Source organism: Diaporthe citri (genome assembly GCF_014595645.1).
Source record: "Diaporthe citri strain NFHF-8-4 chromosome Unknown scaffold_6, whole genome shotgun sequence".
Classification (NCBI taxonomy): domain Eukaryota; kingdom Fungi; phylum Ascomycota; class Sordariomycetes; order Diaporthales; family Diaporthaceae; genus Diaporthe; species Diaporthe citri.
Window position 1 is genome coordinate 3,788,505 of NW_025064851.1, and position 17,234 is coordinate 3,805,738.

Genomic DNA, 17,234 nt, shown 5'->3' on the forward strand with positions numbered 1-17,234 from the left:
AATTATTATAGCTTAATCTATGGCTTCCTTATTAATAGCATTATAAATAATGCCGCTATTATTCTACCCTTTTTTAATTTTAAAGATTAACTCATAATGATTTGTAAAGGGTAGCTTCTTAAATACTTAAAGGCTGTATTTATTGCTCTTAACTTAAAAACCTTTTTAATATAAAAGGATTTTACTTTAATTGCCATTCCCTTATTAAAGATATTTAATAATATACCCCTTAATAAGAAAAAGGGATGATTTTTAAATGGCTACCCCTTTAATATACTAATCTTAAATTTATAATTTAACATTAATAATGTAAATATAAACCCTAACTAGGGCTTTAATAAAATATATAAGATTAAATAAATCATTTTTTAATATGCTTAACTATTTTAGTTAAAGCTAAAATAATTTAATAATAATGTGGAAATAAAGATTTCCTTAAAATTAAATGTTAATCTTAATAACTTAATTTAAAAGCTATATAATATATTATAAAAAGACTGCAAAGCCTTTAATGAAATTATTAATAAACTGGTTAAAATAAGTATAGTAAAATTAATCTAGCTAAGAAAGAATTGCATGGCTATAGCATTAGCCTTTATTATTTAGCGCAATAATAAACCTTAAGTAATTATTAATCTTTATTAAATTAATATTAAGCTTATTCTTTATAGTTATTTATTACTTTAATAAAACGATATACTTAATTCTTTTAAAGGCTATAGTGTATTTATTATTATAAATATTCTTAAAAGCTTTTTTTAATAACTTATTATCTTTAGGGATTGCTAGAAGACAACCTTTATTATCCTTTATTAAAGCCTTAAGCATATAGCTATAGCTATTATAGGTTTTATAATCTCCCCCCCCTTTTTTTAATACTATATAAAGAGCCTTTTTAATACATACTTTTAGGAATTTATATTAATTTATATTAATAACATTATAATTTTCTTCCGCTTTATTAATAAATATATTTAATACCTTAAGCTTATCTTTATAGTATTAAAAAATAATGGCTGTATAATGTTTTTACTAAAGTATTATTTCGCTTAAGCTAAATTAAAGGCTTTTAAGCACTATATATTTAGGCTTAAACTTTCTATAATTATAAATAAGATAAAGGCTATTTACAATCTTAAGATATTATTTAATCTTGCAAAATTAAAATAAAATATTAGCCTTATGGGTTATTATTATGATTTTATCCTAAACTATACCATTATTGCTAATTTATTAAATAAACTTAAAACCTTGGGATTTAGAGGTAGTTTATGGGCAAACCTATAGAGAGATATCTACGCTTAATATTACTTATTTCCTCCTTAAGTAATGCATTTTGCTTTAAATGCAAAGCCTAAGGAACTATAAGTTTGGGAGAAGAAATAAAAATATTATTAACAGCTTTAATCTTATTTCATTAAGGCCTAAGAATAGCTTAAGATAGCCCTTATTAATTGCGTTAATTTAGCCTTTTTAAACTTTATTAAACTATTTATTTTCTATGTAAATATTAGCAGTAAGGGCATTAAAGCTAGTTTATATTAAATTTAGGTAAATAGCAAAAGCCAATCTATCTTATTCCTCTCCCGCACCTTAAATTCCATAAAAAAGAATTACTTTGCACCGAAGTTAAAGATGCTTGGACTTATTTAAGCCTTGGAAAAGTATTCGCTCTTATATTCCAGGTGCCGACATGGTAACGAGGCCCTGAATTTACATTATCATGCCTTATAGTGCCTAAGTTAACGAAATCAAAACCCACCTCCAAGCCTTATCTAATAAGGAAGTTTATTATAACCTTATTAAAGTTCGCACTTAAATAGCTGCGATAAGCAGTAAATAGGATATCGTAATTCTTTATTTTATTTAAAATAATAATATAGGATTTCTTTTTAAAGCTAACCGCATTAATATTATATAAATGCACTTTAAGTACCTATTAATTAATATTTTAAATAAGAACTTTTTTATTAAGCTTAAAGGATAAAATATAAAAATTATAGCTTAATATATAGCAATTTAAGCACTTTATAACGTATATTGCAAGGATCTTTGCAATTAGGGCAGCGTTTATCGTTAATGCTATATTCCTTATTATACTATTAAAAAGGTTGCTTAAAAGGATTATAATAAGCTTACTTATTTCTTTTATAAATTTAAGAGTTATTATACCTATAATTATTAAGAAAAGGGTTTGCTTAATCCAATTATAAACCTTAATATCATTAACCTTTTGCAGTAAAATATTAAGTAAGATTATAGCGATAAAAAGACCGTTAATTAATGGAAAGATAATGAATATAACCCTAAGGTAAATCCTCTTATATAGCTTAAAAAAAATTCTTAAATAAACTTATAGAATAATAATAATAATATTAATTATAATAAGGTTAAGAAATTAGCAAAGGAACTTTACTTAAACCTAAAGGCTTAATTAAATAAATTACTTTAAGATAACGCTTTGAAAATGCTTAATATGCAGCCTCTTACCATATTAATAAAAGATATAAAGCTTAATAAATTTAAGTAGTTTAATAATAAGAATAAAGAGGAAGATAAGGATTAAGCTAAAGACTTAAATAACTTTAAAGAATTCTTAATAAGTAAAAATATTATTAAGCTTAAAAAGGTTTATTAAGGCTTAAAGAAGGAGAAAAAGGGTATGTAAATTAATATTTATATTATAAATAATGATAAAGTTATTAATTAAAACCCCTAGGTTGCGGCTATTAATGCTTTTGCTTTAATTACGGCCATTATGGATATACTTATTGCAAATCTAAATTTAGTTTTCATTAATTAAGCTAATGAGTTTAACTAAGCTGCTAAATCCAATTAAGCCGCTAAATCTAAGTAAGCTAATAAACTTAATAAGTTTATTAAATAGGCTGCCAAACCTAATAAATTTATTAATTAGGTTGCTAAACTTAATAAGTTTATTAATTGAGCTGCTAAACCTAATAAGTTTATTAATTAAGCTGGCAATTAGGCTGCTAAACCTAATAAGTTTATTAACTAGGCTGATAAATTTAATAGGTGGAATAATGAAAACGAATGGTAGATTAATTAGGACTAAGGACTCTTAAAGAAGAAGTAATTATAAGATTGTTTGCTAACATTAAAGCATATAAGGATATATGCATTTTTTAAGGGCTGGGCATATTAGGGGATAACTAAGCACTTCCCTCTCTTTTAATATATCATACCTTTCATAGCCCGCCTAGCATTAGCTTCTCTTAATACACATATACATTCTGCGAGATACTTTAATTAAATTGGCTATCAGCAACCCCATTTGGTTCCCTGATCTGGTTTTAGAAGCCCTCGTGTGTCTCGTTACACTTCCCTCTGGGATTGACTTTCAAATACCCTATTGTCCACACCAGCCATCAAGAAATTTTCTCAAGATATGCCTTTCAAAGAAGGTGACACATAGCTCATCATTTGGACACGATCTTGGAATTTATCCTCGCGCTTATTGCACATGCCCATGGGCTCAGAAATATGAATGCATGCCCAGCATGCCCGACTCGCATTTCTTATTCGACCTGGATGTACATAAATCGCATCTAATCAATCTTCATATATACAAGTATCTCGTCAGGTAGAGAACCCTTAGATATCATATCCCTTTAGGAAGTAGTATGTCATCCTTGTCACGGAATCTTGATATATAGGACTCTGGACTTTTCCGGACATCAATATCATAGCCTGAAACGTCTTGGACTCGGAGCTCTCAATTATACAGTGCCTTTTTTCTTTGTCAGTATGGGCTACCTAGGTCCTGGTTATGATCAATAGTAAACAATATCGTACATTGACAGTCCCAACCCTCCCACAACATGTCCGCCTCACCAGCATCAAGCCCCCTGCCCAGCAGGCCGCCCATCCCGGCAAGCCAACCACCTCATCAGCCTCAGCGCCCCGTCCATCCCCTTCTCCGCCACCTCCCAGCTCTCCAGCCCCATCTGCACCAGCCCGACCTCCAGGCAGTTCTTGACGAACCGCTCGTGCGGCGTGCCTGCCGAGGCGGGCGTGACGCACAGCACCCCACACAAAAACCCCGAGCAGCGCCTTCCACGCCCGCAGCGGCACCCGCCACACCGTCGTCCACAGCCGCGCGAAGTCCTCGGCGCTGCAGACCCTCGGGTCCCGCAGCGGCCTCCGCAGCATGATGGCACGCGCGTAGACCAGGGCCGCCTGGCGGACGGCCTGGTATATCACGTCCGGGGCCGTGGGTGCTGCTGCTGCTGCCGCCGCGTCTTCCAGCTCGGGAAGCAGGGGCTGCTGCTGCGGCGGGCGGGCGGCGTGGTGGTCTGGCATGCCGCTGCCCGGGAAGACGGCCCTCTGGCGTGGAGAGGGGGCTGTTGTTGCTCGCGGCCGTAGAAGAACCCGGGGCCGTGGTTGTGTTCCGGCAGCACCCGCGGGCTCGCTGCCGACGACGCGCGGCGGACGGACTGCGGCGGCGGCCCGAACGCCGCTGTGGTGCTTGGGTTTGGTATTATGAGACCCTCGGATGCTCTGTGCTGCGGTACCGCCCCGGCCTCTTCCGGCAGGCCCGAGATGCGGTCATATATCCACGTCGAGGTGGTCTGTAGCTTCTGCAGGTCCTTCTGGGAGCAGTCTGCCGGGAGGGACAGCGCGAGCCCGATGAGGAACCTCATGTCATCCAGGATACGGGCGGTGGTGTCGTGAAGCTTCAGAGGCTCTGCGCATGTCTTGAAAGGAACGAGTGGTGACACAAAGGGCGTGTTGAGGAAAACCCGGAACGGCACGTGGGTAGCCTCGGGAGATTCGAACGGGAGATCCTCCTGCAGGTATGGCTCGATTTCCAGAGATAGTGCGATGGTTATGTCGGTCCTGAGTAATGAGGAATCAGCATGGCTTAAAGGGAAGAGGACTTGATCGGGTGGGCAATACATGATGATCAACTTGGCCAGCAAACCGCCCAGACCCAAGTTTGCAAGCCCGCCCCTGGACCTGACCATCTCCCGCAGCCCGCCCAGATGGGCCTCCAGCTCCTTCCTGCCGCCCCAGTACCACTCGTTCAGTATCAGCTGCATCACTCCCGCAATGGCCTCGTCCGTCGTCGACCCCGTGGTGCGGAGGTGCGTCTCGAGCATGCAGATGGCATCGCCCTTCCGCGTCATGGCGGTGGTGTCATCCACCACACTGGGACAAGTGTCGTTGAGAAAGCATGCGGCCGTGTAGATGGCTATCTGGGCGAGCATGGGGTTGTGTAGGCAGAAGGGGATGTAATGCTTTGTATACAGATTTGAAGCCGGGTCAGGCTCGCCGTCAAGGGATGCTTTGAAGCGGGAGATGAGGTTGACAACTTTTGGTTGGGGCCAAGGCTCTTAGTCCGAGTGCTTTGCTTTCCAAGAGTTGGTGAGGTTGGTGATGCTGTGGGGAATCACTTACAGACACGCAGCATCTCGCCATCCTGCCTCGTTGGTAGTGCTGGTTGATGTACCTGACCATCTGCGCAGACGAGCGGCGGTGAGGATGGGACGTGTTCCTGCTGAACGAACCATGACATTATCTCATCCGTCCTGGTGGGCTGCCACCCGTGGATGAACTGAGCTGGCAACTGGTTTCTCCGGTTCAACAGAACGAGGGCATCGTGATAGGCTTCAGTGTGGATTTCACAGTCGAAGCTACACACAGTCGCTGCCAGAGGGCTCACGGCGTCCGGATACACAGGTGCCCAGAGGTTCTGCCTTTGGTTGATCGAACCTGCTGGGGATTGAAGCTGATACTGTGAGTCGAAGTCCAAGCTGGACCAGTATGCTGGACTCTGAATGACAGGAGACCAGGGCGCCTGCTGCAGGGAGAAGGCTGTTCTAGGCGGCAACAGAGGCTGGTCGACACCATCCAGGGCGACGTGCTCGTCCCCAGAGAATGGAAGGGGCAGGAGGCCGGGACTGGATGCCAAGGATTGACCCGACGGCCCCGGCCCGTCACCGTGCCTGTTGATCTGTTAGGAGGCATATCTTGCAGCAGTGCAAGCGAAGCCTACCTCTGATTATGTGTTTTGTATTCGCAGACAGGTGGTGGATATCTCCGCGCACAGTTGCCACAGGGCTGTGCCTGGTTGCACTGTTGCGTGTCAGTCACCCACGGATGAGGTTCTGGTGGCAGAACAAACAGGACACAAGAAAACTTTAGCTCCTCCACCACCACTTATCCCGAGAACTTGGAAGACCTCCGACGTACTCGTTGTTTCCGTCTCCTGCATTCCCCACACGAAGTGGGTGTCCTCTCAGAGCGCTGTGGGCGCGTTGTAGAATCGGACATGATGCAGTGCAAGACTGCCCATGTGGTAGCTCGATTTTCAGTGGCTCACAATAGGGTGTGTCGAGCCGCCTTTTGAGTCACAGCCACTTGTGAGAGCGGTGTGCTGCTGCAAGAAGTATATTGATCGACAGGGGCCGATTAAGGTCGTGTTCGCAGTAGGGAAATACGACCTGATTGGCGTTCTTCTCCTGCTGACAGTTCGTCTATGGGTATTCAGTCCACGATGACGGGGAGCAATCTCTATCATGGCCCTCAAAGGCCCGACCAGAAAGAATTATAGTGACGATCGAAGCACACTGCTTCATGTCCCGAGAACGTGGGAGAGAGGTGTGATACACTTCTGACATCAGAACGCTGAATCCCGAGAACCGCCAGGGCCTTTATTCTAGAACGGCGTCCATAATTAGCTCATGGGCATGTCGAGCAGAGTAGAGCCTCAGCTGAGGCGCATCGTTGATGTTCTGTGATAGGTCGGACGACCGCGTCCCAAGTCCTCCAGGCCGTAAGCAGCAGCAACGTTCCCACTTCTCTACGACGCCGGTGACTGGCCCTTCCACACCAGCTGCCTTGGTATGTCGCAGCTTGCTTCTGCGAGGAGAAAGATGTTTCGCTTTTCCAGCGAATGACGCTCCGCTCGACATCGTCCAGGGCTGCGGCATCGGGACCCAGTCATAGCGACCCGAACTGTCAGAGTCACCCCGGTTCATCCCATCACCATCTTCCTTCCTTCCCACCCTCCCCTTTCCAGAACAGAAAAAGCCACGCGACAGCTGCAGGACAGGGCAACAGACTACACCGCCCAGAAAGGAGCCCGTTCCGCAGGGCAGACCATGGCGCCTTGCCTTGCAGAGTGCCGGGCTAGGATCGAGGGCGTCCCGCTCCGCCCAGTGGTGACAACTTTAAACGAGAAAGTGGCTGTCAAAGAAAAAAACAGAATCCTGAAGCGGGACGTCACCACGCAGAGCCGAATATAGGCATGCCCCGGGTCAGACCAGCATAGCATCCGGGTGTTGGAGAGTCAAATAAACGTTCGGCGCCACGCCCCTTCCCACCGCTCCGCTGGAATGCCATCAGCAAGGCTACCGACTTGGCGCGCCGAATAGTGACCCCTGAGAGGGCAGCTCTACGAGCTGTGGCGCCCACATCCATGATCCAGATGCGGTCTGCTGCAGGCATTCCCCGTCAGACTGGTCATATCTCAGACACTCCAGTCGATATGGGGGGTGTTGGGTGACTATATCGTGATGTTGAGCCACGATAGTCACCATGCGGCATCCGTTAATTATGCGCGTGGTCTCGGCCAGGTACCCATTTGGGAGAAACAGACACGAAAGAAAATCACGAGGCGGGCGGGCCCCTGGGCAGCATCCATGGCCATCTCGTGATCATTCGCTGCAGTATTGCCCCCCCCCCCCCGCGCCCTCTACCGCCAACGTCGTACCAGAGGCTAGCCTCAATCCGGTTGATCTCCCATGCCACAGCATGCGTCCTCCATCCACGATCGGTGCGAGGAGGGGAAGGGGTTAGGAAGGCTTGAACACGCGGAGTCATCGAGGGTCCTGGGGTCCTGACCCGCCAAGCCCTGCGGGCCTTTAGGACGTGGGCGGACGCAGTTTTCAGCCACCGGTGCCAGCTGAACGGGAGCTGATACCGGTTTAGGGCCAGGCGCGGGAAGGGGTGAAAAAAGAACATACATGATCCTCGCGCAGGCGTGAGGGCAGGCATTCTGGCAGGCACTCTGGCAGGTCAGGCTGGCTCGAGGCCTCGCGCGGCGCAATATGGAGCGCGGGACAAAGGAAAGGGACGTACATTGAGTCCTTCGGTAGCCCTGTTGCAGATGCTGCGTGCTAATGGCAGCCGGTGGTTATTGGACGGAGAGCGAGAAACGCAGCCGGCCCCCACTTCGATCCCCGCGAGTCTCCAAGGCTCTCGGTGTTGCTGGGGGCGGCTCTTCCCAGTGGATATCCTCTCCCCCCCCCCCTCTCTGGAAGACGTGATGGAGGTGAAGAGACAAAAATGTCAGACTCCCTGACGGGTGACGTCGCGGGGTGATCGGCGCTGCGGCAGTTGCAAGGGCTTAGATCCACCCTGCACCAGACTGTCGGGTCAGATCGATCTGTGTGAGCAGGACTTCCGGACTACCACGGCTTGCTACCTCCGATCCGTGAGAGGAGAGAAATGACTAGGCACAGTAGATGCCTTGCTTACGCGCCGAAGCCTTGCCCTACCTCAGTGGAATTCTCATACACAATGCTGAAGACTGAAAAATCTGGGATATTCCGTCGGCGGGCCAGGTCATGTATAGACATGACGCAACATAAATACACGCATTTATGTATTCAGGAGGCTTCACTGCCGTCACTCAATTTGTATGATTATGGTCCATGAAATTATTGATATTAGTTCATCAAGCGTCAAAAAGCATGTTTACTGAAAATGGTATCCTTAACAACGAAGAAAAAACCACAACCTGAAACGCCATCATCCATATATCTCGGCTAACAGCCGGAGCAGCTCTCAATCCCCAGAAATTTTTGTCAACCGCTCAGAAACAATTCCAGGGAAATGTTCAACGACCTTGATAAACTGGTTTCCTGCCGACAGGCGGCGGCGGCTCATCGTCCAGAGGATACGGTGGCGCGGGGCCCACAGGAGCCGTACCTACACGCCGCGGTGCTCTCGGGACCTGGTTTTCTGGGAGCGGTGTTTTCGGCGGAAGTGGCGGAGGTGCTACCCTAGGTGGCTGTGGTGCATACTCCTGGCGGTTGGGGCGCTCGTCCGACGATACAATAGCGATCTTGTCTGACCCAGACGCATTTCTCCACTGGGCGGGTGTTGGCGCATGTATCACAAGCTTATCGCCATCTCCTTGTGGCTCACTGGGTAGAGCTGAAGAAGCCGGCGGGGCTGAGGGCGGCCTGTGACCGCTGGATGGCGGTGACTCTCGGTGACGTCCTGTCGGCTGAGGCGAGCCGTGGACGGATGGCGGCAGGGGTTGACTCTGTGGTATAGTAGGTAATACCCGCTCGTACGAGCTTCTTGGAGATACGTGAGCGTTTGGGAGCGACAAGTTGTCTGTCCCAGAGTCATAAGATTGGCGGTCGAACGAGCGCCGACTGGATGGTGTGTGAGGCGATGGCCAACTCTCCGGTATCTCGGCAGGCAGCTCGACGGCAAGTGGTGCTGAGATGTCAAACTCGGGCAGCTTGTATTGCAAGTCTGGTTCCGCGCTGAGTCGCTCAAGTCGCTGCTTCGCACGGTGAATCTTGGCCAGTTTCGCGGATGCGTCCTGGACCATACCCTGCTCCTTTTTCCTCCCGAGATACATCCTCGTCGACGTGCTGATATCCGATAACCGATTCCATTCGTTCATTCCGAACTCCCCGACGCCCACCTCCACGTTTAGGCGATAGTACACCTCGGGATTGACTCCTCTGTCCGACAAGTGTTGCTTCTTCATCATCTCATGAGTCTTTTCACAGCCTTCGATTTTGGCGATAAGTCTCCGCTTGGCTTCGGCAAAGCCACCAATGAAGCCTTCGTACCATTCTGCCTTGTTTGTGTCGCTGCCCTTTGGTCTCTTCCCTGTTCCTATGCTGAGAAATACGCCGACTTCCCGTCCGGGCCACTCATTAACAACAGCTTCGTCGAGGGCTTCTGGGGACGGGTTGAAACGTCCGTCGCCATCATCATGGAAAACGGTCTGGCCAATCTGGATGGGCTTGAATGCCAGCCCAATAGAACAAGTTGCTCTCCCCGCCTGCCAAATCTTGCAGTCGAACTCCGGGGCAGGCTCTCTCCTCGAGTCATATGACCTCAGCAAGACAACATCTGTATTTTTGCTAGATGCGCCTTTGTACACAGCCGTCACAGCACTGCATCTTGGTTAGCCACGAGATCTTGCCCGCAAAAGAAAGGCACAGAAGAAACATACGTCTTAGTTCGGTAATCTCTTTCGTCGTAGAGGCGCGCGTTGGGATCACCACCGCCCCTGCCGGAGTAGTAGGGCCGGGCCATCTGGGCCTGGGGGCTCTTGTTGCTGAAGCTGACCACGCTTGCATTGCTGGCGTGCCTCCGTGGGTAATGCGCGCTCGCCCTAGAATGCGAGCTCAGAGGGCTGTGGACCGAGGTTCCGTCGTCGCCCTCCGACTCGGATGTGGTGTGTTCGGACACTGCGTCCTTGATAGCCTCCTCGAGCCTCGAGGCCTTGAACAGGGTAGCGTGGGTGGGAATGCCGAGGATGGTCTTGTCGGTCTCGAAGACCATGCGTGTGAGGCGCACATAAAGTTGCTTGCAAGTTTCCAGGTCAAGGCGCAGCCTGCCCAGCATGAGGGCGATCAAGCCGCCTGTTCCAGTGCCGACGATGAGGTCGAAATGGTCTGCTGGTTTTGGGATCTCGTGGCGTCTTGGCGCGCGCCCCTCGATCTCGACAAAGGTTCGGTGCATGATCTCCTGGATGATAATGAACATGCTGTAGCCCCGGACACCGCCGCCATCTTCGTGTCGAGTCGTTAGCGCGCGCAAGACTGGCGGATGCAACGGGAGAGGGTTGTTGGGTGGGAGAGGTGGTGAAAGCGGGAGAGCGGAGTATCTCTCTTCAGAACTGGGCGTGCGGTGCGTGGTGCGCGGTGCTTACCTAGCGACAGGATCCGAAGGGGCGGACCCTTGGTGGTGTCCTTCCTCTTCAAACCAGAATCCATCTGTTCACGAACACCGTCTCTGCACGATGGTCAAGCGACTGTGGTATGGTGCAGGAGAGAAGAGGCGCTCCGTGGGGTTGACGTCGAGGAAGGGTCGAGGTTATGGGCGGGACAGGGAAGCGATTCCGAGTCGAGCGCTGGTCCTAGGTTTGTAGGATTGTAGGTACCCAGCAGGGGGAGGAAAGGCCCAACTGGGGCGCAATGCGTCACTGACCCACAAGTGAGAGGCACCTGTGCAGGTGGACGACAGGGGTACAGGGCTGGGGTGCGTTGGGCTCGGTCGAGGGAGCTGGAAGCTTGGGCCGGGAGGGGCGGAAGGGGCCAGAGAATCTGGAGGTCTTCAGCACCACCGCCACAGGCACTCGAGGGGCAACTGGGGGCAGGAGGGGAGCAGCTGGGCGAGAGCAGGGATCGAGCTGCTTGTCAATTGGGTAGGCCTGGCAGGTCAGCAGCACCCAAGTGGCGCTGGCCTAATTCCATGCGAAAAGCGAGCAGATCGCCCCAGATGCAGCAATGCATGTAACTTCAACTTTTTTTCCTTCTCTGGCTGCGGCGACGTCAATATTCCGTCTTGTGTCTAAGAAAAGAAAGAAGGCCACACCTGGACGGGCAAGCTTTAGGCGGCCGGCCCACAACCGAGATCGAGATTTTCTCTTCACATAGGACTCAGAATCGGACTCTAGTCAGGCCGTGGTTGATCCGGTCCAAGGATGGGATGATTGACGGTGACGGTGGCAGTGCTGGGAACTGTCGAAAGTGCTCCTCCTGCTGGCACTGGGCGTATTCCCAGTCAGCCAGTCAGCCAGTCTGGGTCCCAGGTCCCAGGTTGATCGATCCCACTCTCTCGGTTCCTTGTCGCCGTCCTTTCTGGGTGAAACGCCGAGAGGCCTGCGACGACAATGAACAATAAACAAACCTCGAGGACGCCCCCTGTCACATTCTACAAGAGCAAACTGCGCCTGGTGGTTGGGAACTCGGCATGGTTTACCTCTGACCTCGCCGTCTTGAGCTTGATTTATGGCTCCCGCTCGGCCACCCCTGTTTACATCAGGCCTCGAAATCTCCCCAACTACTGTCGACTGCCCAGGCTGCCAGCCATGTCTTATACCAGCAAGACCGTGTAAGCTTAGAATGGCTTACTACAGACATGCAGATGCGGCGGTCTCACTGTCGCCCACATTCAGCCTGGGGCCACGCTGATATCCAGTGTACAGCATCCCTTCGTATCTGAGTCTAATAATAAGCGTATTCAAGCACGTCGGCTCATGTCACATCCGCAGGTACACGCAAGCCTGGAAACCTACTGTATGTGGTAGTTTGCTAGGGCATCAACCATGCCAGATCGGGGCAGCCATTCGCCCACCTCCTCCTATGGTGGCACGCTCCCCTTATCCTAGTTCTGAGTCACTAGCCATAGGATCCGAACTCGAGTTCACTTGGCCCGCTGTGTCAAAGAAGCGAGGACGCGACCTGAAGTGAGCAGTCGAGTGATTGGACGCCCAGGAGGGCGTTACGGGACGAGGTTGGTGATTAGGTTCCCTGCAATCGTGGCTGAGCCCGGCGGGAGCGGCGCGGCGTTCTCACCTCCTCGCGCGCCCATTGGATCGCCACCGAGCTGGACAGGGCCTGGCAACTAGGGCAGCCCCGATGCCATGCGCTCCAGTGCTGCCAGTCGGCCAGCAGTCACGAACCGGACTCCTGCCCATCATGCCCACTTTTGGCGAGGGCTTGACGCCGGTTCTCTCATGGAAATATTCTGGAAAATTGCCATGTTCGGCTCATGGTATTTCAAGACTTTGCCCGTTGTCTCCCCTGCATCTTCAAGAGGCCGCCTTGAAAACGCAGCGAGTCTCCACTTTGGATACGAAGAGGACCCTTTCGAGGCGGCGGACCTGCAGACCGCATATCTACTGTGGAGTACTCCGTAAAGACTGACAGATCATGGGCGCACCAGAGATCCAGCTTACCGTAACGCGACACCGTAGGGTAAGCACCTTCAGGAAGTCGTCCGACTCAGCCCCGGCATCTTCTTCACTACGGCCTCCTTGCCCGGATGACTATGAGTTCCAGATGTCGTGAAGCTCCGTTTTGAAAACATTAAAATCCTCATCCTGTACTATACCTAGGAGGGTAAGCTTGGAGTGTTAACGTCGTCGGTAAGCCCGCACATTCCGACGCTGAGCATCGGCGTTTTCCTCCATCGCACGCCTCAAAACTTGTACTGTGAATTGAGCCACGAGAGCAGGATCAGAGCATCACTTCCACATCTCTGAACGGAATGATCGATTACGTTCCTGCGACGATTTGTCAACAGTACCCGTAATTTCTAACCACTCTTCAGCATGGCCGCCTGGTCAGAGCTGCGCCACTTCTATTAATGAAAGGCGCGTTGCTTCTTTGCCAGTACAATCATGTGGCGAGGACTCCAGTAGCACGGCTAGTTTGCCATAGCATATTATAAGTCGGTGAAGAGACCCCTGGTGGAAGGCAGCTAGCCAGCCATCCAGCGCGAAGGGATCATCGTCATTTGGCAAGTTCATCATGTTTGCGTCGATTTATCTCCGATTGCATATTTGTTCCATAATCTGGCGTTACCAGGCACCGTGGACAGTACAAGCATAGTTTTCGCGCAATGACATGCAGCAATTGACGCTATATTTCGACAACTCTTGTTTCCTCCCTTCGTAATGAATATATAACGGACTGGACAAACGTTAGTGTGTAAGTTTCAAGCTTGTGACATGAATGAATGGTTGACAGTCGTATTGGTATTGAATCCAGCAGTGGACGAGCTTGGACGTTGCTGCAGACTGACTCAGCAGCCGTTGGCCTTATCTTATCAACATTCATTATTTTTGCTACCCTTGTGAAGGGTTTGGAATTCCAAACCAACCCGGTCTCTTCTGCCAACCACAAACGTCCAGCCCACAACATCCACAGCACCGCATCCCAGACAAAGGTCATCATGGCCCAAGGCGAGATCAAGAAGAAGGCCGCGCCGGCTTCCACGAAAGCAAAGCCCATGAAGGGCCAGAAAGTCAAGAAGCCCAAGTCAACCAAGGCCGACAAGCTGCAGAAGAAGTACACTTCAGGCATGGTCACCAAAACAGAAGCGCTGCTGGGCGAGCGCGCTGGACACTTGGAATTGATTGGAAAAGGTAAGAAGGCCAAGAAGGACGAAAAGCACAGGGGTGGCTCACGGAAGTTTGGTTGAGGCAGACCAGGAAGCATCTCTTGGGCCATCGTCCAGCTGGCAGATGCCTCCCACAGAAGACGCCCGGACGGCTCACAACAATCAGCTATCGGGTTGCTGTCCGCATGTTTGAGCAAAATCAGGACCCATTGGGCTTGTATGGCCGAAAGTCAGCCTCGGATCAGAGCAAGAGGACAATCGGAGACGGTCCCCTTGAAGGCCTCTCGACGACAGAGGGGCACCGTAGCCCGAAGCTGCATATGTCATTTGCTCAGGATACACGCGCATCAAAAATGGAGTTTGGAACGCGGCATGTGGGACGGAGGGCTTTAGGTTGCAGGAACACCACGTTTGTCTGGTGACTTACGATGCACCAGACAAACAATACGGCACTTCGATACCGCCACGAACGCACCCAGAATTGCCCAACATTCGAACAAATTTGAGTGCATGATCAGCAGGTGCACCTCGGGGAATACCGTGCATTGATGTCAGACACAGTGAAGCGCCCCCGCGGCGATCAGCACCCGGGGCCAAGTCTCGGCTAAAAAGGACTTCGTTGTTTGTATTTCGAGCTCACTACCCCACGACCTCCGCAGAAGACGCCGCAGGACGAATCACGAAATACTCGCAAGGACACGCGATGATGAAGTCGCTGGGCACCAACGGGGTTGGCATGGGGAGCTTGGCAGGACAGTGACATCCCAGTGCAACGGCTCAGCAATAGCAGATGCACATGGCCGCGAATCCAGCCTTGATCGTCACGCCAGATTCCAGGCTCATATTCAATATCACATCCAGCTTCATCAAAAACAATATATTTGACCTCGTCTCACCGGTTAAACATGGCAACCATAGTGCAGCTTGGTCGGTTGAGCGGAATCTTACAATTGCTGGAACCGGGAAATTCTGTCTACCATATATACCTTCCCTGTGATATGGAGCTCAAGTTTGCTGCGAGGCGTCCCCTGAGAGAAAGGTCTCAACGTCCAAGTCAATAGTACGATACCGACCGACGCAATGGGCTTCTTGTCGGATGCTCTGATCTGGGCCACCCTCGCTACCCAAGTAGCAAAGGCCCGACCCGGAACCGGACCTGGACCGCGAAGCTCAGCGACCGATGAGCTCCCACGAGCCGTGTCGTGCGCAACGATCCCGTCACCGTTTCCAAAATGGTCTCAGCTGCCGCAGCAGACGACCTTACCCGACCCTTTCTTACCGCTTGGATTCACCACTACTGACAATGCCGGCAGCCAGTCGGCCTCTGAATTCGCGCAGGATGTCATGACAGGGAAAGGGAAGAACAGAATCCAGACGTTTGAGGAGTGGTATCAGTGCCGGCAGCCTGAAATCATCACCATGTTGCAGGAGTATCAATATGGCTACTATCCTGACCATTCTCAGGAAACCGTCACGGCCACCCGGTCTGGGAACACCGTCAGCATTTCTGTCACTGCAAGTGGCAAGACTGGGAAGTTCTCGGCGACGGTGAAACTGCCTACAGGGGCCAGCAAGTCAGCTCCAGCACCTGTAGTCATCAATATCGGCGGAATGCAGGATCAGCCTTACTTGCAGGCTGGTATCGCTGTTGTGGGATTTGACTACACAAGTGTGGCGGCAGATAGCAACAGCAAGACCGGCGCGTTCTGGAGCATCTACAACGGAAGGGACATCGGTGAGCACGCCCTTGCCATGACCATTCGGTGATCTCGCCCGGCTAACCCTCCGGTCTCCTCTCCTCCCAGGCGTCCTAACCGCTTGGGCCTGGGGTTTCCACAGAACACTCGATGGCCTGAACCTCACTGTCCCGGAGATCGACCCGACGCGTGTCGGCGTAACCGGTTGCTCCCGCCTCGGCAAGGGGGCCTTAGCCGCCGGCCTCCTTGATAAGCGTATCACGCTGACGATGCCTATGTCCTCGGGCGTGCAGGGGCTCGGCCCGTATCGCTATCACGGTATGAGCGGGCAGGACGAGACGCTCGAGAACAGCAAGCAGGGAGCGCCGTGGTGGAGCAACAACGCTCTGGGAACATTTGTCAACCACGCCGAGTGGCTGCCGTACGAGGCCCATACCATTGCTGCCGCGATCGCGCCGCGGGCCCTGGTGATCGACCAGGGGACAGGCGACCAGTTCACCAACTCCAAAGGGACGGCGGTGGTCGTGTATCCTGCTGCACAGGTGGTGTATGACTGGCTCGGCGCAGGGGACAAAATCGCGATGAGTGTGCGGAGCGGTGGTCACTGTGACTTGTCGGGGTATTCTGCTGTCCTGCAGTATGCGCAGAAGATCCTGCTGGGCAAGAACATCACGCAGGATTACAACAACCTCGGGTCATATGGCTCGCCTCTCACCACGACTTATCCATGGGCAACTGCCGTTCCCAAGGCACCATGAGTGGACGCGTTGTGCAGAAAAAGAGCATTTGGTTCCCGAGCTTGGGGATATTTTGACTTTATGCGACGCTGTTGTGGCAAGTATTTTGTGTCGGAGGATACTTTCAGGGGTTCTGTAAAGCAGGGGGCAGTGTGCCTTGCACTTTCTTACCAACACAAACCCTGCATCCCGACACTTCCTCGGGAGCATCCACTGGCCAGTTACAGTTTGCTCCATCAACAGTGGATAAACTTCAATCCGGGAGAAATTGCGTTGCGGCAGTACTTTTGCAGCGCCTTATACGATAATCTCACCATTGCCACCGCTCAGGCCTCTGCATATCGAGGTGGAGAGAGAGAACAAGAGTGCGCAACTCGTACGGCTGATCAACGAGTCACAGCCCTGTAGCATTTGCTGTGAGACCGGCAATTGGGAGGCCGGGTATTTTCATGATCCAAGGGCACTTCTTACCTGTGTTTGGCGCCCAACCGGGTTTGCTCTCCACTTTCACAATTCTGGACCCACCTCAGCTGTGCAGATCCGAGATCAATGTGACATTCGTCAGAAAACTTAAACCACAGTGTCGGATATCGTGTCCCGACCAACTGGTAACCGCCAGCCTGTTGGGGCGGGAGAGCGGCCAACAGGATGCGTGTGGGTACCACGGCAT

The 17,234-nt window shown here is 50.3% G+C and overlaps 3 protein-coding genes across 3 annotated transcripts; 1 reads left to right on the plus strand and 2 right to left on the minus strand.

Annotated features, from left to right (window-relative positions):
• Positions 1–3,615: 3,615 nt before the first annotated feature.
• On the minus strand, positions 3,616–6,297 carry INS49_012993 (uncharacterized protein; the record flags this gene model as incomplete). The annotated part of the gene is made up of 6 exons (XM_043173695.1): positions 3,616–3,630; positions 4,006–4,347; positions 4,422–5,335; positions 5,422–5,969; positions 6,020–6,099; positions 6,217–6,297. The coding sequence occupies 6 exons, from the start codon at positions 6,295–6,297 to the stop codon at positions 3,616–3,618; spliced, it is 1,980 nt and encodes a 659-aa protein (XP_043022992.1).
• A 2,876-nt stretch (positions 6,298–9,173) lies between these two features.
• On the minus strand, positions 9,174–10,997 carry INS49_012994 (uncharacterized protein; the record flags this gene model as incomplete). The annotated part of the gene is made up of 4 exons (XM_043173696.1): positions 9,174–9,298; positions 9,442–10,172; positions 10,232–10,793; positions 10,934–10,997. 4 exons carry the CDS (start codon positions 10,995–10,997, stop codon positions 9,174–9,176), a joined length of 1,482 nt encoding a protein of 493 aa, XP_043022993.1.
• A 2,965-nt stretch (positions 10,998–13,962) lies between these two features.
• On the plus strand, positions 13,963–16,585 carry INS49_012995 (uncharacterized protein; the record flags this gene model as incomplete). The annotated part of the gene is made up of 4 exons (XM_043173697.1): positions 13,963–14,155; positions 14,790–14,860; positions 15,448–15,893; positions 15,970–16,585. 4 exons carry the CDS (start codon positions 13,963–13,965, stop codon positions 16,583–16,585), a joined length of 1,326 nt encoding a protein of 441 aa, XP_043022994.1.
• Positions 16,586–17,234: the final 649 nt, after the last annotated feature.